This window comes from Macadamia integrifolia, chromosome 8 (assembly GCF_013358625.1).
Source record: "Macadamia integrifolia cultivar HAES 741 chromosome 8, SCU_Mint_v3, whole genome shotgun sequence".
Lineage (NCBI taxonomy): Eukaryota > Viridiplantae > Streptophyta > Magnoliopsida > Proteales > Proteaceae > Macadamia > Macadamia integrifolia.
In genome coordinates, this window is record NC_056564.1 from 34699955 (window position 1) to 34726797 (window position 26843).

The 26843-nt window shown below is 41.8% G+C and overlaps 1 protein-coding gene across 1 annotated transcript in view; it reads right to left on the minus strand.

Annotated features, from left to right (window-relative positions):
- Positions 1-7794, minus strand: part of LOC122085589 (anamorsin homolog) — a 10598-nt gene extending 2804 nt beyond the window's left edge. The window contains exon 1 of the mRNA XM_042654067.1: positions 7535-7794. Within this exon, the coding sequence (XP_042510001.1) occupies positions 7535-7537 (3 nt within the window). The 5' untranslated portion in view covers positions 7538-7794. The remainder of the gene's footprint in view (positions 1-7534) is intronic.
- Positions 7795-26843: the final 19049 nt, after the last annotated feature.

Here is a 26843-nt window from a genome sequence, read left to right on the forward strand (position 1 = left end):
CCCAAAAAAAAAAAAAAGAAAAAAAATCATGTCCATAGTTTCATGCAAACTATTGCAATTTTCAACATTCGGCTCATGCAAGTTGGTCATGCATATAGCTTAGGCTTTCTCTTTATGCATGATACAGAAAACAAGATTAGTTCATGCTTTCAACTATACTGCTATAATGAACTCTGGATGGAGACTACGATTCCATCTAGAGCCATATTGGACATGAAGAGTTAGGACAACCTTTGCCCACTCACACAACTTTTTCCCTTGGGGTGATATCAGAAAAGAACCACCCCAACTTACCAAGCATCGCATTTTGTTGTGCATTCCCCTTAATTAGAAAGAAAACATGTTCACTGAATTATAACAAGATCTACTTGGATTACAACCCAACTAAATTAATAGGTTTGAGTATTGAGGTTTTTCGCTTTGACTTGTTGTCTAGGTGGCTTGTTTACCAGATCCGATCGGTGCTCTTGGTTCCTGTCTCCTTCTCTGACCTCCTCTTGCCTGGCCAGTCTCTTCTTCCTCCCTCCTCTCTTTATTTATCTTATTCTTCCACCTATTTTCTCTTTTCTTCCGAGTTTCTTCAACTTTATACTCAATACCCAGTTCCAGCAATATTACCCTCATTCATGACTGAGGATCGATCTCCCTCCCATCCCCTTTCGTGTCAAGGTTTTATGTGGGAGTACCCATCTTAGGCGACTCTAACCCTAGGCCTTTATTCACTGAAACTACTCTTATTGCAAGAACCAAGTCTTAACTCACTTCTGAATCTGTTATTTATTACAGCCTAGATCTATCTCAGGAATTATTATATTAACTTATAGATTGCTGAATTGTTTGTGAATTTATGGAATTAGAATTATTAATAATTTGAGCTTCTACCATTCAAGTGGACCAATAGCAACCCAAATTTAGGGTTTTGAAACCCGGGGTTGCATTAATTGACATCAGAGTCAAAAACATTTTTCCATACCCTTGACCATGATGGCCAACAGGAGGAAATTAGAGCAGATATTACCCGTTGCACAGATCGGTTTGATCAAGTATTGATAACCTCAACACCTGTCACTTTTTCTTCAGACCTTGATGGCATCCCTACAAGCTTCCATTGATAGGTTGATGATACCTTCTGATAGAGGAAAGTACCCAATTCAATTAGGGGTTCTTCCAAATCCATTCCACAGGGCTTGTCTCGTGTTGCCCCATCACCATCACCATGTGGAGCTAGTCGACCTTGTGACGATACTTCTGATGGAGTTGAAAGAGGGGTCAAGTTGGATATCCTTGAATTCTCCAAGGGTCAGTCAACTACAAGCAGAATTTACACTTTTTGCCTGCCAACTACAAGTAGAATTTAACAACTGCCTAGCGTAGTCGGTGAGCTGTGGTGTGCAAAAATCCCATGCTCACTAGGAGATCTCGAGTTCAAACCCCCTGGGGCCCTGACTATTACCTACTTCCCTCCCTATCTATCCAAAAAAAAAACTACAAGTAGAATTTACACCTTTTGTTTTCACTGTTGCAATAAGGTGGTGTATGACTTTTGAGGAGTATGATGTGAATTTTTATTACTTAGACATTGGGTCTGACTTTGAGAGGGACGAAGAAGTGTTAGTGGCAAGATTTCGGAGCCATTTACACTAACAAGTCAGTGCTGGATTAGCTCACAGTAGATTTCCTGCAATGGAGACACCGTATGGCCGTATTAGGTAGAGGAGAGTCTGAAGAAGCCTTACGATCACAGGATCTTCCCAAGCCCCTTCTCTAAGGGTCAGTGTGAGTAAGCATCCCTTCCAACGGAGAAGTCATTCAGCAAACCGCATGACGACAGTTCTCCAATGGCATCTTCATAGCCAATCTACACATTTACTCCACCTCATAGAGTCATGGGCACGCTTCTGACAGACCTACTTCAAATCCAATGGTTGAGATATAGGTATTTCATGTCCAACATGTAGAACAGTTTTTTGCTCAGTGCCTAGTCGTCTAGGCTGGTAAGGACTCTGTTATAGCCACTGCTTCAGAAGAGCAATTGAAGAATGAGATGATAATGGAAAACAATAGCCTTGCTACCTTCTTTGCCCTCTTTTGGCTACAAATAAAATCTCTAAAAGGATGATTGGCATTGTAACAACTTTTAAACCATGGTCAAATGCAATGACAGTCTGTGCTCTATGGTAATTGACAACGGGCCAGTGGTAGTTGTACCAAGAACATGACATTCACAAGCTTGGGTCAAAGATAGAGCCACTTCCCAATCCTTATAAGGTTTCTTGGGTGAATAACACCAATCTCACAATCCATGATAAGTGTTTACTCGCATATTCCATTGGTGGGTTGATAGATATAGAGTAGTGTGACACTCTATGTCTAAGGTTTGTCACATCTGCCTCAGGCGATCGTGGTGGCTATTCGACAAAAAGGTGCAGCATTGTGGTTATGAAAATACTTTTCTTTCAAGTAAGGTGGTCTTAAAATGAATCTTCTTCCTCCAAAGGGCCTCCCACTTATCAAGCTCAAGCAGACGGCGGAGTCTCTCTACCAGAAAGTTGAATCAGACAATATCCTTGGTCCTCATCCAAACTCAACAGAGTTAAGTCTCAAGGGGAAGTAATGCAACCCCGAGTAACAAATCCCTGCATTTGGATCTCGCCATGAATCCATTAAAATGACATAATTCTCAGATTGAATAATGAGTGGGAATTTCATAATTTCTAGAACAGCCAAAGACTTTCAAAGTAAAGTAAGCAGATTAAACTATAATTAGAATTTGATTATAGAGGGGGTTTCTGGTATTTAAAATACCAAAATGGGTGGTAAATGGAAATATAATATGATTATATGGGTTTTGTGTCTATTTAAAAATAAGTCCTATAGTTGTATTTACTAAGGAAGGGTTGTCTTTTGACAGAATAAAGACACAAAAGAACAAAACTTGATTTGAAAGAGATAACTCTCTCCTATGAGCACCAATAGGATTTGAAATTTAAGATTAGTTATCTAATACAATCCTTTCAAATCCAATCAATCATCCCTCAAACCAGCAGTCCGAGATTTAATTAAAAATCTCTGAAACAGGACCTAGCAGAAAAGTTGGTAACCAGGTCTGGTGTGGGTTTGACTCTCACTGTAGGAGATGATTCGGGAAGCAAGTTTCGACAGTTTAGGTCGCCAATGGAAGGGAAAACAGAAGGGAAATAAAGCAGGGAAAAGGGGCAAGATCGATAATGAGGAAGGGGAAGGAAAACCCTACGGCCAGTCCTTGACTCACAACAAAAGTTGGTAACCAGGTATGGTGTGGGTTTGACTCTCACTGTAGGAGATGATTCGGGAAGCAAGTTTCTACAGTTTAGGTCGCCTATGGAAGGTAAAACAGGAGAGAAATAAAGCAGGGAAAAGGTGAAGGATCGATAATTAGGAAGGGGAGGGAAAACCCTACGGCCAGTCGTTGGCTCACAACAAAGTCAAAATTTCATTCCATTCAATCTCTGATCTCCTCAATATAATAGGAGGTTTACATATATAATGGAGATAAAATGAGTCCTAATCCAAAGCTAAAACAGAAATAGAAAACCACTCAAACTAGGAAACAAATCTCCTATGTATCTAAACTCCCCAAATAAAATATTTTTACAATGTAATTAGGAGCCTTTATTTTATAGATGTAAGCAATCCAACGTAATAGACAGATTGAACATTAAAGTTTTTTGTTTTCAGTTGTTGCCAATGTGACTTGTTTCCAGAGTTGATAGGTGCTCCTGGTTCCCCTCTCCTTCTGACCTCTTATTGCCTCAAGTCACACTTCTTCTCCCCATTCCCTCTTTCCCAAGTTTCTTCAATTCTATACTCAGTACCCAGTTCCAGTGACATCACAGTTGTTCACGATTAGGGATCGATCATCGATCTCCTTCCTCCCATCCCCTCTCATCTTAAGGTCTTGGGCGTGGGTACCCTGTCCTAGGTGACTAACCCTAGGATTTTATCCACTGAAACTATTCATGTTGCAAGAACCAAGTCTGAACTCACTTTTGAATCTGTTCTTAGAACCTGGGTCTATCTTGGGAATTTTTCTTCATTAACTTATAGATTGCTGGTTCGACTAAATATTGGTTGGGATCAGTAAATCTCTGAGCTGCTGACCTCCACAAAAAAATTTTGGGCCAGCCAAGAAACCATACAAGTGAGTTCTCTTACTCGAGTGAACTGATTTTCTTCCATTACAATAAAGTCATACGCCCTGATTACTATAACAATAAAGAACTCTCTTCCTGAACCTTACTTCCGTTTTAGTCACACTTCACGTTAAATATCTAGAATTTACAGTTTGGCCCTTTCACTTGTCTACTTATAAGGTGCTGAGCCGTTAAGGACTTGCCATTATCTTAATGATTTGAGCTTTTCTATCATTCGGGCCCATGGTGGCCCTAATTTAGGGTTTTCAAACCCCAGGTTGCATTTTATTCTCTTCAGAATGTATAGTGCTACTAGGTTCTGTTCAGAATTTATATGAAGTGAATTTGAGAGCAATGATGTAAGATCATCCATGGTGCACAGGTTAAACAAGGCAGGCCACTCCCAGGCCAAAACAGGAGTATTAAAAGGTGCTGGCTGTTTTAATCTGCATGTTCTTTGGGTTTCCATCACAGAGGCTTTCTATCAAGGATCATTCACTACTTTTAAATCTCTACTAAGATGAAATATTATTTGTGAAGTAAAAATATCAAGGATTTTGAACTTGCTTTCCTCATCCAATAATAACATATCTCATGTCCATTTACCCTTGAGAACTGAGATAGACCTCCTTTTTCCGTTAATGTACACCTAAATGGTCTTAGAGAAATTATTGTAACAAGTAGAAGAAGAATGCAAATAGACAAGTGAAATGTTTTCTAGATCTGGTAATGCAAAACTAGAAATCGAGAACTGATATATTCCAATCAAAACCCATAATCATCATGACATTCTAATTGGAAAGCTTTGTTGGAGCATCTCAACCCGTAAATGATCTTATTACTTTCTCCTTCAAATCACTACTAAACAACTTTTCATTATACTTATTACCAAGGTTTAAGTATTGGTATTGGGTATCATATCAGAAGGACAATTTTAAGGAAATTGTATAAAACAAACGCAAGATACGCATGAAAATGGTTAAGAAACATATGGAAATTCCTAGGATACAGGAAAATACAGTTTAGAAGCATAAAACACTATTAACTATAAATAAGTAACATGTAAAATATATAAAGTCTAAAGAGAAGAACAAAAAAGGGTGGGCCCTGGCTCAATGCTAAGGTTGCTCCATCGAGACCTAGTGGTCGAGCGTTCGAGTCAGGAAACAGTATCTCCGCAAAGTGGGGGTAAGGCTGCATGTTATGATCCTCCCCAAATCCCGCAGTAGCAGGAGCCTTTGCACTGGGTATGCCTTTTATAAGAAGGAGAATGAAATATGACGAGACAAGTGCATTCAATTGGTTGTGTATAAAGGATAGGTTTCTTACATGTAACAATACAAAAAAAAATGTTATTTTCAGTTTGGAGAAGATTTAGGGTTTAGATGCACACATCATTGTTAAAAATGCAATATTTGATCCAATGCTAAAAATGCAATCTTACATCTTTTTCATTAATATAGTGATCCACTGCAAAATCAATATTTCAGAAAAAATATTCAAAGTTTTGAAGGATAAATGTTCTTGCGCAAATTTAGTTTTGGTCCTTGATTACAAGTTGTTTCATCCTCAAATGATGATGGAATCAACATTACTAGTCTCAAATCGCAATTTTCCACAAGAGAAGCAAGGAGTCGAGTTGACTTTGCGCCAAAAAAAAATTATCAGAATGCTTATTGATAGGTAATAAGAGATGTATCGAGCGTATTGATAGGTGATAACCTTGTATCGACCATATCAGGTCATATATCGACCTGATTACAGTCAATACATTTTTTTTAGGTACTGTATCGGTATACAATATGTATCGGTTAGTATCGGATGATATGGTACTTAAAACCTTGGTTATTACTATCTCAAAGAACTAAAAAATATTACTTTTATAAGGGCATGTGAGTAAATGGTCATAAAAATGTATAACTGCTGAATTCCAAGAGGCAAAAAATGTCATTGCCAACTGTGAACGCTGGAAAGGTTATATTATACCCAATGAGAAGGTCACAGAAGAACAGATAAAATGATACAAAAGAGAATTAAAAGAAAGGAAAAAAGCTACAGACTGCAACCACATATCATTGTTCACAAATTCGAAATCACACAATAAAACAAAGTTGCCCAACAAAACTAAAAGATGTTAAGATAATATTCGCTTATTATTTTTATTTTTTTAAAGCAAGGTGCATCACACATAAAAAAAAGATAATAGTATAATTAAAGAAAATTTCTAAATTCCTGCAAGGCGCACTAGATGTTATAATTTCAGTCAACTCAAGAAGGATGGCATATCCTCAACAGGTGCATCATTCTTGTTGAGATGGCACAACAGTGAAACATCTTATGCAAGTTCCCTCTTAGCTTGCATTGAGAGGTTCTTCGTTAGCTTGATTGGTGAACATTAGGTTGCCCTCTCTAAATAGTCTAATAATACACTACTGGCCAACAGGGAAGTTTTTATGGAGCATTTTCAAATTTGTTGTTTTTTGCAAAATCTGGAAAGGGAGAAGCTTGAGGGTTTTTAGCAATGTCATAACAAAGAAATACCCTTACTCAGTTGTTCTAATGAAATACGGCATTCTTTCCTCTAAATTTTGGCCTCTCTAAATAGTCTAATACTATGGAGCATTTTTCATTTTCTTGTTTTTTGCAAAATCTGGAAAGAGAGAACCTTGAGGGTTTTTAGCAATGTCATAATTAAGAAAGCCCCTTAGTTGTTTTAATGAAATATGGCATCCTTCCCTCCAGATTTCGGCCTCTCTAAATAGTCTAATATTACACTATTGGCCGACGGAGAAGTTTTAATGGAACATTTGCCATTTTGTTGTTTATTGCAAAATCAGGAAAGAGAGAAGCTTGAGGATTTTTAGCAATGGCATAACAAGAAAGCCCCTTACTCAGTTGTTTTTATGAAATCTGGCGTCCTTTCCTCCAGATTTTAGAGGCTGCTACATTGGCTGCTTTGAATTCCATTTTATCTCTTAATATAGGGAAATTCATGGGTTTTGTCCTAAAATACAACTTACTTTCTTTCTTTTTCTGCTCTGTTCGCCAAAAAAAAATTAGTAATTTACGGCTAAAAGAAAGTAAGATCCATTCAACGAAAAGGGAAAAAAAATAAAAATAAAAAATAAAAATAAAAATACACAATTGATTAAGTGGCTCTTGAATGATCCAGAAACAAATCAAACAATAAACAAAAAACCAGCTAAGTTCATTCACCCACAGACTACAACACCATGTAACCAAGCATTCAACTTTTTCTGGATCCACAAATCACAACAATCAAAGAAAATAAAGGAGAAGAGACAGAATCCAAAAAAAAAAAGTGGTTGGGGGGGGGGGGGAGGATTGAAGAAACGACTTACCATGGCTGGTGTTTCAATTCCAAAAGCACCGATAAAACCCTAAACCGTAATAACAAAAGCAATAACGCTTAGTCTCCGCCTTCTATATTCCTTAAATCTGATCGATCACAAAAAAAAAGTTACGGAAAACCTAACCCCTCTGGATTCTGTACGAAAAAATAAATGAAATAACCAAAATTTGGTCCGTGGAGTACGGGATTAGCTGGAGAAAATGAGGATCTAGAGAGAACGAAGAAGTCGGTTAAAGGACGTGAAGAAGGGGGGATAACTGTATATATAGCATTCTTCATGAAAGAGCGAGGAAAGGTCGCGCTCTCTGTAATGAGTGACCACGTAGCTGCCAGCCTGTAAACTTCCAACAAGTAGATGCTGACGTGGACATAAAAGTTGGGTCGAGAGGACTCGAGTTGAGGGTCGCGTTCGGTGGCTTTCGTGAGCTGCGTGTGTGTATCCACATGGAAAGCAATAGGGGGTTCGGTGGAAGCAACATGATATGACACGCGTTAAACGTGACAAAACCGAACGGAACGGTCTTACGATTTTGAGGTACAAATTCCCTTCCCAATTCAGTTTTACTCACAATCGTGATTGGCACGATAGTAAACTCTTTCAGGCATTTTCCCGCTTCCATGATACGAAATTTCTGTAAGAGAGAGAGAGAGAGGGACTCCGGTCTTTCTCTTTCAAGAAAAGTCCAACCAACCATGTTCATATTCAAATTCATTTGGAAGGAGAGCAAGGAGGGGCTGCGGAGACTTTCTCTTTCAAATTCCAACCATGTCATTATCTTCTTTTCTTCTTTGAAATGTAGATCGGTTGTTGCTCTAGATAGAATTGACAATTAATTAATTAAAGGAAAAAAAAGAGGTATTTTTGTTATTTTATTTAGGTAAATTAAATTATTATTATCATAAAACTTATATTTTTCTACATGTCACAAGGTATCTATTATTCTATTATGCAACGTGGGCAAATGATATGTACGTTTCGAGTTCCGACCATTGGATAAAAAAGACTTGGTCTAGATTTGCCTTAAGAAGCCCTACTTGAATAGTAGTGGCTCAAATGCTTTCAGGTGTGAGGTTTTAGACTGCATTAGATTTGGTAATTTGTGGTTGTGATGCTAGGTTAAGTGCTATATTCGGCTGTTGGCTTAGGAAGGTTCTTCCAACTCATCTATCTCAACCTTATGAAGTATGGGGTACCCGATCATAGGAGTCTATAGTAGGAACGAATGAAAAGATTTCTTTTTCCAATAACATATTTTCTTCTCATTTGGGCATGAGGTGTGATGACATCAAGTCATCATCACCTTCCTTAGATTTTATCATTAGTATTTTGTTTAGGGTTTCAAACTCAATAGTGGCAATGGTCAAATTTCTGACTCTAATTCAACAAATTCCCCTTTTCGGTGTTAGCACACGTCCTATATATGTCCATGCATCTATACCAGTACTCTAGATATTACAATGCACTCCCAACTCTGAGTGGAATAGGCAGTTTAAATAAATATAAAAAAAAAAACCCCCATAAAAATAGATAACACAACTTTATATTTTGAGTTTCAAAAACATCATCGATAACTAATCATTTATTGATATGTGATTGAAATGTGACAACACAAAATTTAAGAGGTTAGCATTTTTGTATGCTAACAAAGAGATTTGGCAATTTTTATTCCTACTCTAAAATATACCTTTCATTTTAAAAAAATTTTCACTTCTTTAAAATAATTTAATAACAAAGAGTAAAAGTAAATTTAGTACTCTAAATAAACAATGAGAGAAGACCCATATTTTATCTTCTCTCCCTCTCCAAATTGAAACCACCGAGATTTAACTCTCACTCTCAAAGTAGGCAGTTTGATAAATATATAAGCATCAGATATAGAATACTTTGCCCCTATTTGTCACAAGTGAATTTAATTTGTATCCTCTATTTTTTTTTTAAGTAAAATAAAATAACAAATAGTACCAAAATTGAAATTTTAACAAGTTAAAACAAAGATGGCAAAAAATAGTAAATATAATTTTTGAAATGATGTAAAATATGAGGAGACAAGCCTAGTGTAATAATCGTCCTAGACCACCAAAACACTTGGTGCCCCCTTAAGTGGAAGAAATCAAGAAATGAATCATTTTTTTTTTATCGATAAACAAACAAGTCATTTCTTAAGGGGATGCTTGTGGGTCAATCTAGGGGTGGAATAGATATTAGACAAATAACCTTTGGTTTGCCAATTCATGTCTCATCTTTACTTTATAAGCTCATTATCCAATGGATTTTTCATTTTATTTATTGGAATAATTACTATCGCTACCTTAAGTCAATATAGGTCCTATATTTTATTATAACTCTGTGATACGCCCGAATTAGTCACCCAGTGAAGCAAGGACAAGTGGCATCCGAGGAAAGGACACGCGTCGCCCAAACGGTAGAGGCCACAAAGATTCAAACTACGTGAGGAGAGGATACCCAGATAGGGAATATCCCCCCTGAAGGGGGTAGGACGTATCCGAGTAGGACTCGGGTACGGGGGAAGACGCATCCGGGTGGGACTCCCTAAACCCTAAACCCTACAAGAGGAAACCCTAAAAGAGGGAAGAAGTAAGTTGACACACACCATTACTCCTGTGAAAAACTGTTCTGCCGATCTCTAACTTGGGCGTCGGAGGACTAATCCCGGAGAAACCTCCGGGCCTCTGCTTTCTGTGCTTGTTCAGGATCGGCACTCAGCTTCATACAGATTTTTGGCAGTAACAGATTGGCACCATCCGTGGGAACGATAGAGTAATGGTGGAAAAAACCTACAATCGCAAAAAAACAACAGCAGTGCCGAGGGTAAATATGAGCCTGAAAGAGCCTTCAGAATCTCTCCCCCTCTCAGCGGACATCGGTGAGGAACGAGGAAACAACAATAGGGAAGGTGCCACAAGGGACCAACACTAGGCTGGATATTCAGTATGCATAGACAGTAATCCCCCACCCTCTCCTAGGGTGCAGGAATATGTGACTAAGGAGCAGTTCGACACCCTTCAGAAGCAGTACAATCGAATGGCCGAGATAATGAAAAAGGTCTCCAAGGCCGTCTCTCAGAAGATCAACGGGGTAGCACGAGGCTCAAATATCCAGTCAGAGCGAGTTCCAGACTAGGACTGGAGTAGCTTAGGGTCAATAAAGTCTGACCAGAATCCTCGGAACCAAGCAACAAGGGAAAGCCCCGCACCCAAAGAAAGGACACGGTGGGCCACAGGGGCTAGGCATGAAGAACCACGCCGAGGAGACAATCAGAGACATGAAGACCTAGGGTTGAAGCAGATGATCCAAGACTTAAAGGATGAAATTCGGAAGTAGCAGAAAACCATATAGGAACTCGTGAGCTAGACCTTACTAACGACACAGCTCTAGCTGACGAGATCATGAGGGAACCGCTCCCAGTCGGGTTTCTTCTGCCTAAGTATGACACCTAAGACGGGTTAGGGGACCTCGTCAATCATCTTGAGGGATTTAAGGTCATGATGTAGTTCCACCGGGTCTCAGAAAACATCATGTGTCGCACTTGCCTTTGAAGTTCAGAGTAGCGGTGAGGCTGTGGTACAATCGCCTGCTGACAAAATCAATTCACAGCTTCAGTGATTTGAGTTACTTCTTCATGAAGGGATTCTCTGGCAGCCAACCCCTTTAGAAGACCATATTAAACCTAACTAACGTCAAACAACAGGAGGGAGAGTCATTGTGAAATTACATGAAGCGCTTCCAGCAGGAGAAGATCACGATCAGAGGTCTGGACCAAAAAGAAGAGTTCACGGCCCTATTGGGAGGCGTCAAAGACAGAGAGCTAAAAAGGTCTTTGGCAAAGCATACACCACAGAACCTAGCAGAGTTAATGCCTCGGTGTGATAAGTACATTCAAATGGAAGAAACCCTCCAGACTGATGAAGAAGCTAAGGGGAAGGCAGGGAGGAAAAGGACCTCAAGAGATGATAAGCCTCCCGAAGGCAAAAGACCAAAGTCCAGACGTTTGAAAGGTATGCACCCCTGAACTGGAGACGGATGGAAGTGCTGATGCAAATAAAAGACTCCCTGGATTCTAGAGCCATGAAGTGGCCAGGGAAGATGGGACGACATCCTGAGCGGCATAACATGGACAAATATTGCCACTTCCACAAAGACCAAGGCCACGACACCGAAGATTGCTAGCACCTGAAGGGGGAAATAGAATGAATGATCCCAAGAGGATACCTGGGCCAATTTGTAAACTGCAAGAAGGAAGATGCCCAAGACAGAAACGACCGTAGGGACAACAACCAAAGGGATGGCAGAAGCCTCTGGGAAAGAAGGGGGCCAGCTCGCAGAAGCAACTAGGCATGACAAAGCAACCGGACACCCGAGGAAACTGACCATCACCCCCAAGATGATTATAAAAGGCCAACCATGGTTATAGCAACCATCAGTGGAGGCTTGGTTGTCGAAGAAAGTTCCGTCTCGACCAGGAAGGCGAAGGCCTATACGAGAAGCGTACATATGGCCGAATGGTCAAACAAGAAGGAAAAGATGGGGATGGTTATCTCCTTTTCGGATGATGATCTGAAAGGGGTGCAGACGCCACATGATGATGCCCTGGTAGTCACCATGCCCCTAGCTAATTGTAGAGTAAAGAGGATCTTGGTGGATAATGGCAGCTCATCTGATATCCTATTCTTAGAAGCTTTCCAGAAGATGGGACTGGATAGAGAAAAGTTGAAGAATGTCGAACACCCATTGCAAGGGTTCTCAGGTGCCCCAATCAAAGTAGAGGGGTCGATCGAGTTGCCAGTAAGGGCCAGCACCGAAGACCGCTAGGTAACAGTCATGATCAACTTCCTGGTAGTGGACATCACTTCGGCGTACAACCCTATACTGGGGAGAGTCAGCTTAAACCTCCTAAAGGTCGTCGTCTCCACACCACACCTCAAGATGAAGTTTCCAACCAAGAATGGAGTCTGTGAGTGTCGAGGTGATCAGGAGGCATCCTGAAAGTGCTACACCACCACCTTATGGGGGAAAAGCAAAGTCAAGTGAGACCCTCCCGATAGAAGATCTGCGCGATGACATCAGTTGTCAGAGGGGGGAACCGACGGAGGAGCTGATACAAGTTGACGTCGAAGAAGGGGATAATACTCGTCAATTCCAAGTTGCAGCCTCGATGCCAAGACAACAAGGAGAAAAGCTCATCTCGTTCCTCCAAGACAACTCTGATGTCTTCGTTTGGTTAGCCTCGGACATGCCTAGAATAGTCAGAGAGGTAATGGAGCATCGTTTGAGTGTCGACCCAACCAAGAGGTCGATACAACAGAAGAAGAGGACCTTTGCCCCCGAGAGGTAGCAAAAGATAGATGAGGAGATAGAGAAGTTGCTAAAGGCCAGGTTCATCCATAAAATCCAATACCCCGAATGGATATCCAATGTGGTTATGGTCCCGAAGGTAAACGGGGAGTGGAGGATTTGCATCGACTTCACGGATTTAAACAAGGCCTGCCCAAAGGATAGCTACCTCCTGCCGAAGATAGACCTGCTCATCGATTCCACTTCAAGACCTGAGGCACTGAGCTTCATGGATGCATACTCAAGGTACAATCAGATCAAGATGTGTGAGATCGATGTTCCGAAGACATCCTTCGTAACCGAGGGGGGCCTGTACTGCTATGAAGTAACGCCCTTCAGGCTGAAAAACATAGGGGCCACTTACCAAAAGTTGGTGAACAAGAACTTCAAGAGAATGATCGACAAGACTATGGAGGCGTACGTGGATGACATGCTTGTGAAAAGCCTGAAGGCAGAACACTATTTTCGAGACTTAGAGAAGGCATTCCAAGTACTGAGGGAATACAGCATGAAGTTGAACCCAATGAAGTGCACATTCGGAGTGGCATCGGAAAAATTCCTTGGCTTCATCGTCTCGAAGAGGGGGATCAAAGCTAACCGATGAAAATACAGGCCATTCGAGATATGAGGTCACCGTAGAATGTGAAGCAATTCCAGGAGCTGACTGGCAGAGTCGCTGCCCCAGGATGATTTATGTCTCGGTCAGCTGACAAGTGCCTTTCTTTTTTCAAGGCCTTGAAGGGATCTAAAATATTCGAATGGACGGAGGAATGCGAGAAGCCCTTCGAACAGCTGAAGGAGTACTAAGCGATGCCCCCGCTACTGACGAAGCCAAATACTGGGGATACCTTACAATTATACCTAGCTGTATCGACAGTGGCGGTAAGCACGGTACTGATAAAGGAAGAAGGAAGACAACAGCGGCTAATATACTACGTTAGCTGAACCCTTTTGGACGTAGAAATAAAGTACGAAAAGACGGAGAAGGTGGCATATGCACTGGTGATAGCGACAAGAAAGCTGAGGCCCAACTTTCAATCACACATGGTATGCGTGCTCACTAACCAACCCCTGAAGAAGATACTACAGAGACCCGATACGTCCGATCGCCTGGTAAACTAGGTGATAGAGTTAGGAGAATTTGACATCCAGTACAAACCAAGAACCATGATAAAAGCATAGGCCCTCATTGACTTCATAGCTGAGACAACACTCCCAGATGAACACCAGGAGGTTGTCGAGGCCCGAGCAAAAAAGACTTGGACATTATATGTGGATGGCACATCCAACCGAGCGGGAAGCGACATAGGAATCATACTAGTCAGCCCCGAAGGATTCAAGATCGAGTACACCCTATGGTTAGACTTTAGTGCCTCCAGCAATGAAACTGAGTATGAAGCACTAATAGCCAGAATTAATCTAGCATGGGTGTTGATGGTACAAGAGTTGGTGGTGCACAGTGACTCGCAGCTCGTGGTGTGGTAAGTAAATAGAGACTATGAAGCCAAGGGACAAAGGATGGCCGAGTACTTGAAGGTGGTGCGAGAAAAAGTGGTAGCCTTCAAGGAGTTCGAGGTAAGGTAAGTGCCATGGGCGGAGAACTCTCGCACAGACACATTGTCGCAGTTGGCCAACTCTGACTTCTCAGACCTCAGATGATCGGTGTATTTTGAAGTGTTACCTCAGCCAAGCACCAAAAGTGCCCAAGAGGTGTTATCCATTGGTGAGGACGGCCCTAGCTGGATGGATCTCATAATCAAGTACCTGAAGGAAGGAGTGCTCCCCGAAGACAGGGACGAGGTGAGGAAGGTACGAATGCATTCAGTGAGGTTCCTATTGAAGGATGAGACATCGTACAAGATAGGGTTCACCACACCATACCTTAAGTGCCTGAACCTCGTCGACACCGAATATGCACTCCGAGAAGTACACGAGGGGATATGTGGCCAACATCTGAGAGCCCGAGTCTTGGCCCACAAAGTGCTGAGGTAAGGCCTATTCTGGCCAACCATAAGGAAAGATGCAGATGAATTCGTCAGAAAGTGCATTAAGTGTCAGATGTTCGCTCCTATCCCTAGGCAGCATGCTACTGACCTTTCATCCCTTTCAAGACTAATACCGTTTGTAATTTGGGGAATGGACATCCTGGGCCCGTTCCTCCTGGCCACGAGACAAAGAAAGTTTGTTGTGGTGGCGGTGGAATACTTCATGAAGTGGGTAGAAGCCGAAGCACTGGTTGCGATATCCGAAAAGAATATAAGGAACTTCTTCGAGAGGGCAGTGGTCTATCGTTTCGGGATCCCCTGGGTGGTGATAATGGACAATAGAACTCAGTTCGCCAACCCAACTTTTGACTCGTTTTGTGAAGCCCTTGGCATCAACCACAAGAAAACATCTGTTGGTTACCTGTCAACCAACGGGTTGACAAAGGTAACCAATCGTACCCTGCTTCAAGGAATAAAGAAAAGGTTGGATGATGCCAAGGGATTATGGGCAGAAGAGCTACACAGCATCCTTTGGGCTTACCGCACGACTAAGAGATCCACCACCGGAGAAACACCTTTTAATTTAACTTACAGCACTGAAGCCATGCTCCCAGTGGAGGAAGGAGCCATGGCCCATCGAGTTCAGTACTACGATAAAATAGAAAACAATAAAGGGCTTTCAGCTAATTTAGTCCTCCTAAATGAAGTACGAGAAGCCTCGCAAGAAAGGATCACCGCCTACTAGCGAAAGGTTGCAAGGCATTACAATTCTAAAGTCCGAAGAAACGAGTTCAGAATAGGTGACCTCATCCTCAGAAGGGCGGGGATATCAAACCCGAAGCATTGAGGAAAGTTGGCTTCAAATTGGGAAGGGCTTTACAGAGTCACCAGGATAATACGACCAGGGTCCTATCACCTGGAGACTATGGGGGGAGAAAGGGTACCCCGATTATGGAACTTGAAGAACCTGAGGAAATTTTATCAGTAGTCATAGCATGCACATTTACTTAGTTTTTGTTTTTGCTTCTTAAAACAGTCTCAGTTTGTAGTTTCCACCCCTGAGCGCTTCGGAGGATTTTTATTACGAAAAATATAGAAGTTGGTTTACAACAATTGATTTTGGACAAGTTTATAAGGAATATTCCTCGGTTGGGGGGCTCAGGCTCAGGCTAAGGCTAAGGGACCCAACCGAAGGTCCATACCTCAGTTGTTGATTAAGGCAGAGTCGAGCCGATCTTGCCGAAGGTCCTTTCCCTGAAGGTCATTACCTCGGTTTGGGGCTCAGGCTAAGGCCGACGGACCCAACCGAAGGTCCTCACCTCAGTGGTCACAACTGAATGAACTCCCCTCGGTTGGAGCTGAAACCCGAAGGTCATTACCTCAATGGGAAGTTGGGCCCAAGGCTGAACTGGTCAACGTCCCCCCAATCTCCGCACGTAAGAAAAGCTCCCTCAGCTGGAGCTGAAGGAAAACACAACACTTGGTGAAATCCTACTTGTGCAAGGCCTCCCTTCAAGGCTCTTGCCCTCGGATTGGCTGACGCAACAGGACCAAGCCTCGTACTAAGACAGGTCGAGGCACACATATTATATTTGAGAGAAAGTACTAGCATAAGGGCTCTCGACCTTCGTGAGCCAACCTGCGGGCTAAAGATCCCTTAGTGGACTTCAAAAAGAAAAAGAAAAAAAGACAAGGTAGGGGGCAAAGGTATCCGAAGTTGGGGCATTCATTCATCTAAAAATCCCGAAGGCTGAAGTTACACTAGAAAGCCCGAAGCTGAGATTACATTGAAAGCCCGAAGGCTGAAGTTACACAAAAAAAAGCCCAAGGCTAAAACTACATAAGAAAAGGCCCAAGGGCCATAAACAGAAAAGGAGAAGCCCCCAAATACGAAGGTGAGCTTGAAGGTCAGAAGGAACACGCAAGAGGCCACCTCAGGGGCAGTCCGTCGGGTTCTTGGCCTCGTCCTTGGCATAGTGGAGAGCCTCCCGATCGGATCCATCATAGCCAGGAGTCAGAGGCACCTCGCGTTGCAGTTGAACCTCTTCTTCCTCGCTACCGCCCTTGTCGTCGGCCACCTCGATAGCGGTTGGGGCAGCCTCAACACCCTGGGTAATGCTTGAGGACCCAATGTCGGACCTTAGTAGCACTGATCGTGAACCCGGGGGCGATGGCACACCTGACTTCCTTCCAAAAGTCCTCAGAGGCCTTGTACCTATCGGCTAGTCGGACCTTGGCCTCTTGAACCCTCACCGCTATCTGGGCCTTCAGCTCTGCAAGCTTCTGATCGCATTTCTGGCAAGTGTGAAGAAGGTCAGATTCCAGGTACTCCACCTTCTCTAGGAGGACCGAACACTCATTCTCAAGCATAAAATTCTCACGTTCGGAAGCCTCGAGGTCTCAGGCCAACGCCTTTGCTTGGATCGCCAGCTAGCCCACTTAGTTCTGAGCCTGCGTAAGACACTGATAGTCAGAACATCGCAATGATCATGAATAAGAGGCCAAAGGCCGAAGCTTACCCCCACCATAAAGATGCAAGCACTAGTTATCATAGCCGTCGTCCCCTGGCGTTGAGCTTCAACAGCATCTCGAGGATGGCTGCCCTTCTGTACCAACTCATGGGCTACACGCCCGATGGATAGAGTGTCATCCTCCTTGACTGACCAACGGGGGACGAAGCCAACCTTAGCCCAGACATGGGTGGTCCACGGATTTCTAAAGTCAGTCACCGGAGAAGCATCTCGAGTAGACAATATGTTGTGGCCTTGAGCGGCGAGGGCCTGGACTACATCGGTGCTGGGTCCTTCGACCCTAGCCCTCTTCTTGGAAGGGGGAGCTTCGAAGGTGGGAGCCCCCTTCTTCTTCTCCTTCCTCTTCTACTTCTACTACTGTTGCACGTCCCGCGCCGTGGCCTCCCTTATTTGGGCCTCTCTCTGCTGCAGGAGCCCTAGCCTCGACCCTAGAGATTTGCACTGTAAAAGGACACGAAGGAAGTCAGTATGAAAGGTGAAGCTCCGATGCCAAATATACTTGGACTTAAGACTCACTAGGGCTAAGCCCGAATCTAAACAAGATGGCGTCCGACTTAAGACTGTCGGACTCAACTGGAGGACAAGTGTCCTGACGCCTCGCCATCGACTCAGCGTCTGTCCCGAGAAGGGCAGGGGCGGAGTTCACCGTCCTCAAATCGAGGATGTCCCAGACAGTGTCGAAGGGCACCCCCTCAGACGACCTCATGAAGAAGAATTTCGCCTTCCACCCGTGGATCGACGTCGGATAACCGTTCAACAGCCGAAGGTCTTTCCAAGGGATGAAATAGTACCAGCCTGAAAGACCCTTACTGGCCTGGAGGAGGAAGCAATTGACGAAGAGGGGGAGGGAGAGAGGGCTTCGGTGCTTGGAGAAGAGGACGATGAAACCAAGCATCTGCCACCATCCGTTTGGTGTCAGCTGGGTCGGACAAATCCCGTAGTGTCAAAACACTCGGGTGAAGAAGGGGTGGAAAGGAAGTCGAAGGCCAGCCTTGAAGGCCTCCTTGTATAGACACAGCTCTTCGGGGTTCTGATAGCTGGCTCGGTCTGTCCATTTCGATAGCCGGAGCTTGAAAGCATCCGAAATACTGAAGGAGGCCCTTAGTTCCCCCAACTCCAGCTCATCCATGATGGAAACGATGTTGAGAGCTTCCACATCAATGGAGTCCTGAGTTTGGGCACGGGATTCAAGCACCCTCTTTTTGAAGCCCTCACCGTTTGAGCCACCCTCAAACCTAGACGGTGAGGCTGCAGATGACGAGTCACGGGACGAGGGCTAATCAGGGGAAGAGCCCGAGGATATCCCTTGCATTCCCCCGGGGCTCAGACCCCTTCGGTTGGACATTGTCCCCTAGGAGGACGAGGGACTCTACCCAGATGAACTAGACATAGTACTTACTTTTGAACCAGACGAAACGCTAAAGAAAAGAACTCTGAGACCGAGGGGAAGCTTTCTGAAAGAAACACCGAATCGAAGGAAGGGTCTCAGAGGGAAAAACAAAAGTGGTCCACAAATGGACCCCCACTCTTTATAAAAAGAAGAAAAACGATACGACTACCTGAGCATTAATGGTGCCACCACGTCATCAATAACTGCTCTTGAGGTTTAAGCCGGGGGAGGACCTGACCGAAGGTCCCCACCTCGACTGGGAGCTCTGACCAAGGCCGAGAGGACCTGACCAGAGGTCCCCACCTCAGTTGGGAGCTCAGGTAAAGGCCGAGTGGACCCGACCAAAGGTCCTCACCTCGGTTGGGAGCTCAGGCCAAGGCCGAGCGCACCTAACCGAAGGTCCATACCTCGGTTGGAAGGCCAAGGCCGCGAGAACCTGACCGTAGGTCCCTACCTCGGTTAGGAGCTCAGGCCAAGGCCGAGCAGACCTGATCGAAGGTCCCTACTTCGGTTGGGAGCTCAGGCCAAGGCTGAGCAAACCTGACCAAAGGTCCCTACCTCGGTTGGGATCTCAGGCCAAGGCCGAGCTGACCTGACCGAAGGTCCCTTCCTCGGTTGGGAGCTCTGGCCAAGGCCGAGCTGACCTAACCAAAGGTCCCCACCTCGGCTGGGAGCTCTGGCTAAGGCCGAGCGGACCTGACCGAAGGTCCTTACCTCGGTTGGGGGCTCAGGCTGAGGCCGAGCGGACTTGGCTGAAGGTCCCCACCTCGGTTGGAAGCTTAGGCCGAAGCCGAGCATACCCTACCGAAGGTCTTTGTCTCAGATAGAACGAAAGCCGAGGCCAAAGGAATAATGCATAAGGATCATTCGAATGGGAATGAAAATGATGGAAGACATGGTTACTCCCACTGGAAAAGCCTCCCAGTGGAAGTAAGGGGGCTACTGATACGCCCAAATTAGTCACCCAGTGAAGCAAGGACACGTGGCATCCGAGGGAAGGACATGCGTCGCCCAAACGGTAGAGGCCACGAGGATTCAAACTACGTGAGGAGAGGATACCTGGATAGGGAATATTCCCCCTTGAAGGGGGTAGGACGTATCCTAGTAGGACTCGGGTACAGGGGAAGATGCATCCGGGTGGGACTCCCTAAACCCTATAAGAGGAAACCCTAAAAGACGGAAGAAGTAAGTCGACACACACCATTACTTCTGTGAAAAACTATTATGCTGGCTTCTAACTTGGGCGTCGGAGGACTAATCCCAAAGAAACCTTCGGGCCTCTGCTTTCTATTTTTGTGAGGGATCGGCACTCAACTTCATGCAGATTTTCGACAGTAACACTCTACTATCTTAAACTAGGTTTCTAATTCCCCCAATAAAGCAAATTTGTAGCCTCCTTTCTCCCTGGTGTCTCTAAATGGCCAAATTACCTTCCTTGTGACATGTTAATAGGTTACCATATTAAAAATGATGGTTTTTTTTAAATTAATTAATTTATTTATTTATTTTAATGATGAATTCAAAAAGTTGCTTTTACCAATACCAAAGAGGAATTTGCGTGAAAACCAAAATATTTACATGAAAATTAAAGAGTCTTTTGGTGTCCAATATATATATATTTTATGTTTTTTTTGTTTTATGTTTTTTTGTTTTTGTTTTTTTGCTATTACATTCTTAGGAACTGTCAAAGGGGCTATACTCACTCACACTAGAGGGGAAGGGGGGAGGGGAAAGGGGGGAAGGGAAGACACATATGACAGGAGTCGATCCTTAAACTATTCACACTCCCGGTGCCTACTTTTCAAGTAGAGACTGCAACTAGTGTGCTATGCACATCGTTGGTGTCCAACACCATAGACTTACCATAGAAATTGATGTGACATATTTTGATAGGCTAGGCTCCCATGCAAGAGCTAAAGTTCTCGAAGAGTCCTACACAAAAAAATATAAGCAAAGAGTGTCAGGATGGACCGAAGAAGAACACTCCAATGCCTAAGTAAGAAATCTTGCAATAGGTAAAACTTTAATTAAGAATCGATCCCCTTTTCATGTGGCTTAGCTTGATTATTTCTACGCGATGGTCGATGGTTGTCTATGGAAAGCCCATAACTTGCAGTTCTTTGATAAGAGAACTGACTCTTAGAGTAGATCCTAGGAATATTCTGTTCTGCTAGTACTCACCCTTGATTTCCTGCTATTAATTCACTCATGGACTCCTTATTTGGGGAGTCCCCAATTGGGCAACTTCCTTGGCCAGCCAGTGGATAAGATCTGCTTCAGATCTGATGAATTGGTTGGAATTGCTGTCCTATCGTGGTGGGATATTCGGAATTGGGCCTTGAACGTCGACAATAACTCAGCCATGCAGGGGCTCAACCTTGCATGTTTGGGCCAGGGGTTCATCGCTAGGATGACTGAGGCAGAGGTTCATCCCCAAGATGGCAGAGCCAGGGGGCTCGTCTAGAGGAGGACCGAGCGCTGGTTCATCCCCAAGATGAGATTGGCCCTAAAACAACCAGACGAATGGTTTGATCAAGATTTGGGCTCTCAATAAGGCTGAGTAGAAAATGAGACCTCAGGCCTTAGGGAACGAGGGGGAGAGATCATCTAGGTTAGAAGGGTAAGGACTAAGGAGTAAGACATTCCAAGCCATGCACACTCCTATGCACTTCAGAAATCATGGTATAAATCATCATATGGGTTGGATCATCTCTCAGACTTTTCTATCTTTGTCTGAGAAAGAGGAAGAAGATCTATGGCATGAGAACAGGAAAAGACATTAATAATAAATAAATAAATAAATAAAAAGACGAAGAGGAAAAGACAAGGATGGATGAGACAAAAGGGAAAGAATAGACACAAATACAAACATGGTCCTTTATAGCAGTCCCCACATTTAAATATAATTGAAAAAAAAAAAAAAAAACATTTAACCACATTAACACGTTATCTTGAAGAACGACTCATTTGCAAGTCAATGTTCCAAGATACTTCATTGTGAGAATCAGAATTCAAAATTAAGGCCTTCTTGGTTCGGTAAAAGCAATTGGTTAATTCAAACCAATCGGTTGTTTGAGGCTAATTTCCTTTTAAACCAATTTAAAAATTGAAGGTAATAACTGAAAAAGAGGAATAACTTGGACATGTTTAAAACATCAAAAGAGAAGAGAGTAAAAGTTTGCTTTTTGGGGGTGTCAGAAAGAAATTTATGTAAGAGAGTTGAAAGCAGATCTTCTGAAGCGCCCAATGTGTATCAGATGACTAAGCGTGAGTGTCAGATGTCTTCAACCGTCTAAGCGACCTTGAGAGGATTCAAGCCAAGGAGAATTATAGGAAATATAGACTAAAGGTTTTCGTTGATATAGTTTAAATTTATATTTATTTGATAGATAAACATAAATAGAGATATTTGGTATGATTTAGGACCCCTATTTCTCATTAAAATCAATCAATATATCAATAAATTCATAAACAATTAGAGAGGTGTTTATGAATTAAGGGATAAAGCGATTATTGTTGTTTATGCGCTAGACCATTGATGAGCACACGTTTTTATGGCTCAAAACTAAGGGTGAAATGATCAATTCGTATAATCTAATAAAAATTCCTTCAAATAAAGTACAATCCTTTGGTGAAACCGTTAAGAATATCTAACATTCCAACCTTTATCCAAAAAAAAAAAAAAGAGGGAAAATTATGCTCCCTTCCCCTATCATTGACAGTGTGAGCATGCTGTTAGTTTTATACAACAAAAGACCGTATTACCCCTTTAGTAGGAAAAGTCTTAATATAAGATGACCATTATACCCTTTTATACTCTCTTATACCCAAAACACTCAAATCACTTCCCTAACACATAACCGTTGGAGAAGGTGGGTTTTAGAGGTCTGCAAATCGCCTCCTCTGCAAGAAAACCTGGGTGGAGAAGGAGCTCTGCAAATCTCCAGTGAGCATTTGATTCACTCTGATGAAGGTTCGTAAATGAACCCTCATCGATAACCCTCATGCAATTCCTCTTCTTTTTGTGTTTTGGTGATGAATCTAGGGTTTTGGGCTTTTTGTTTGTGTTTTTTTTTTATTTATAAAAACACGGAGGCAAAATTGACCGATACCCACTAATCCGATCCAATCCAATCTAGATCGGTATCGGATCGATATCTATTAAGTTTGTCTCGAATTCTTGACCCGTTTTGAAGATTGATATGCTCTGACATATTTTTGTGGCAACCCGAATGGAAAGTTTTCTGAGATTTGTGATAGAAGCAGAGGGGTTGAGATCATAGTTAGCAAATTCGGATTCGGGAATTATTCGGACGGAGAATTATTCGGAATAATTCGGACGATTAATTTAAGGATTCGGTCAAAAAAGCGGTCAAAAAATCTTATTGGGGTTTTTTTTATTTTTTAAATTGTTTTTTTTTTATTTATTTTTATTTTTTATTTTTGGTTTTTTTTTAAAATAATGTTTAAATGGACCGAATAATTCGGTTTAATTCGGATTCGGTCCGAATTATTCGTGAATTATATTCTTTTTTTGAAAAAGTCGCGAATTTTAAAGAATTTTATTTTAAATTCGGATTCGGTCCGAATTTTTGATAAAATTCTTTAAAATTCGGTTCGGCCGAATAATTCGCGAATTATTCGGCCGAATTGCTAACTATGGTTGAGATGGTTCGACTTGATTGACCGTGACCCAATTGGTCGACCCGCGACTTGGAGTATATGTAATGTACTGTTGCTTGTTGAGAAAGTCATTGTATTTTTGAGATTTTTTGAGTTAGGGTTTCCAAGCGAATTTTCTCTCCGCTGCTTAGGTGTAATCTCTCTTCTGCATAGTGAAACATCTTCTTCTTCACCCAAGGATGTAGCACACCACCCTGGTGTATGAACCTCGTTAAATCTCTGTGTCGTACAGATCTATTGTTTCTTTATTTTTCGTATTTCTTGGTGTTTGATCTAACAATATCCGTACTGATACTATCCCCTAAATCCTTGTTTGCAGGTCAATGTTCCAAGATACTTGATTGTGAGAATCAGAATTCAAAATTAATGCCTTCTTGGTTCGGTAAAAGCAATTGGTTAATTCAAACCAATCGGTTGTTTCAGGTCAATTGCCTTTTAAATCGATCAATTTAAAAATTGAAGGTAATAATGGAAAAGAGGAACGACTTGGACATTTTTTTTTTTTGGGGTAGATTTGGACATGTTCAAACCATCAAAAGAGAAGCAAGAGTAAAAGTTTGCTTTATTGGGGTGTCAGAAAGAAATTAATGTAAGGAGGTTGGAAGCATATCTCATTTAGTTGGGATAAGGTTATATTTGTTTTTGTTGTTATTGTTGGAAGCTGATCTTCTCAAGTGCCTAATGTGCATTAGACGATTAAAAGTGAGTGTCTAGATGTTTTCAGTCGTCCTACATGCATTGGTGCACTAGGCGACCTTGAGAGGATTCATGTCGAGGAGAGTTATAGTAAATATAGACTAATGCTCTCTTTAGTATAGTTTAAATTTATGTTTATCTGACAGATAAACATAAATAGAGATGTTTGGTATGATTTATGACCCCTATTTCTCATTAAAATAAATCAATATACCAATAAATTCGTAAACAATTAGAGAGGTATTTATGAATTATGAGATAAAGCAATAATTGTTGTTAATGGGCTAGACCATTAATGGGCTCAAAATTAAGGGTGAAAGGGTCAATTCGTATAATCTTATAAAAATCCCTTCAAATAGAGTCCAATCCTCTGGTGAAACCATTAAGAATATCTAACATTTCAACCTTTACCTGAAAAAAAAAGTTGAAACATCCAAACCTTCATCTCTCTCTCTCTCTCTCATCCTCTCCCCCCCCCCCCCCCCCCCACCCCAAAACCTGAGAAATGACCAATTGGATTCATTGAAATTGGGTTGGCCTCTCTCCTTATCCTTCGAAATCCTATGGATGAAATTGCCTAGATTCACTAGATAAGAAAATAAATTACAAAATAAATTTATTTTATATTGACTAGTTTCAACTTTGAAAATATTTACTCAATCCCCAAAATTAGTTATTGCTTGTGCGGTTCAAGAAAAAATAAAAGTAAACTTCCTAAAACACCCCAACCTCAATTCTTTTATTTTTATTCAATTCATTTTTAATTGCATGTGGACCTACTTCCTCCTTCCCTCTCCTCTTCTGCATCATTATAGAGTTTTAGTATGTTCTCCAAAATACCCTCATGCACGTGTCTAGAGCCCCACAGTCAAGGGATTCCCTTGATCCTTTCTTTTACATGAAAAATACAGATGTGGGGCATATATGGATGAATTTGCTCTCGTAACCTAAAACATTTTTTTATGTCAACATTTCCCATCTATTTATATAAATTGGAAATCGTTTTCAGTTTTGACCAGTTTGTTTAAGGCATGGATTGGGGTTATTAATGCCATTCTAAAGTTGTCAATCTTTTGTATCTCATGTGTTGCTTTTCTGGATGAACATTTCAATTCATGGGTCATACCAACAGAACATTAGACAACGTGAGAACTAGATAAAATAATTCATTATTTTCCAGGCGCAGCCCTAAAATATAATCCATCATTTTAATTAATTAATTTTTTTTTTAAATACTATGCCAGCATGCTTCATTCCATCTACATATATTCAGTTCAAGCACGTAAAGCCTCATGGTATTCATGACCTATAAACTATAGCTGGTTACCAGTTTGATTAATTGAGTACCAAGTAATTAAAACTGTTTTATTTATGAGCCTCCTGTCGGTTTTGGGGAGTAGCAAGGACGGAGAGGATGCATGAATATGCTAAAAGCCCATTACAAGGGATAAGTTCTTACGTCAATATGTTAAATTTCAAGTCAAACAAATTTTATCAAACCTTATTATCAAATTTTTTTTTTATTTTTTTTTTCTTGAGAGGGATAATCCTATCTTATATATTGGTAACTTCTATAATTTTGAATTTTTTTTTTTTTTTTTTTTCTGTTAGAAATAGTTTAGTTGTGTTGTCCCAAAGGAAATTAAATTGCTTTGGCATCCTCTTGTTAGGATTGCTGCTACAGTATCATATGTCATCAATCTTCATCCCGGGAGTGTAACAGCTCACTTTGGCTCTCCGCGAAGTACTGTTTCGAAATCATCACTTTACTCTCTTTGACCGGCATTGCTTGTTGGGATGTTTTCTTTTAAGCGGAGAACAAACAAAGATGAATATACCATGTTGGATGGAAAAAAACAGCTGGACCTATCAATAAGAAAATCCTATCTAATAATGAAAAATCCACCATCAAAGGAGGTAAGTCATCTTCTACCTCACCTTGGTTGGCCAGTCTCATGCCTTTGTGGACAAGCTTTCTTACTCAATGGGAAAGTTTTCTTTCTCCTTAATAATATATTTGCATAATACGCCACTAATGACATCACATTAAAAATAAAAAAAAATCCAGCTCAATCACCATGTGTATGTGACATTGATTGTGTAGAATTAAAAAAAGATTTAAAAACTTATCTTTCTTCATTCCATTGATTCTGAAGGATAATATATTTAAACGTTTATTATAACAATCCAACCATACCAAACATAACTTGTACTATTTTTCTTTCCATTTCTCATCCAAGGAAGCATTACCCAGACTAGGCACACATGATTGATGTATAAGATAATAGGGACTAGAACAGCCAAATCACAAGCCTATATATAAATGCAACAATAAAGTTGCTCCATTGTGCCTTAGTGGTCGAAGATTTGAGTCAGAAAATTACTTCACGCAAGATTAAAACTGCATACATTATGACTACCTCCATACTCTGCAATGGTGGAAGTCTCATGCACTGATAGTTACACTTGGGAAAGCAAATGGTTTTGGAAGAATTCGAATTTGAGCCCAACTGCTTTGAAGGTCAAATCCCTGAAGAGCTGATGAATTACACACGGTTACTTCTCCTTCATCTCATTACTAATCGGCTTTCAAGGTCTGTTCCAGTAGGATAGGGCAACTCTCTGACTGGAATAGGGCATCTCTCTAAGTAGGAGAACAG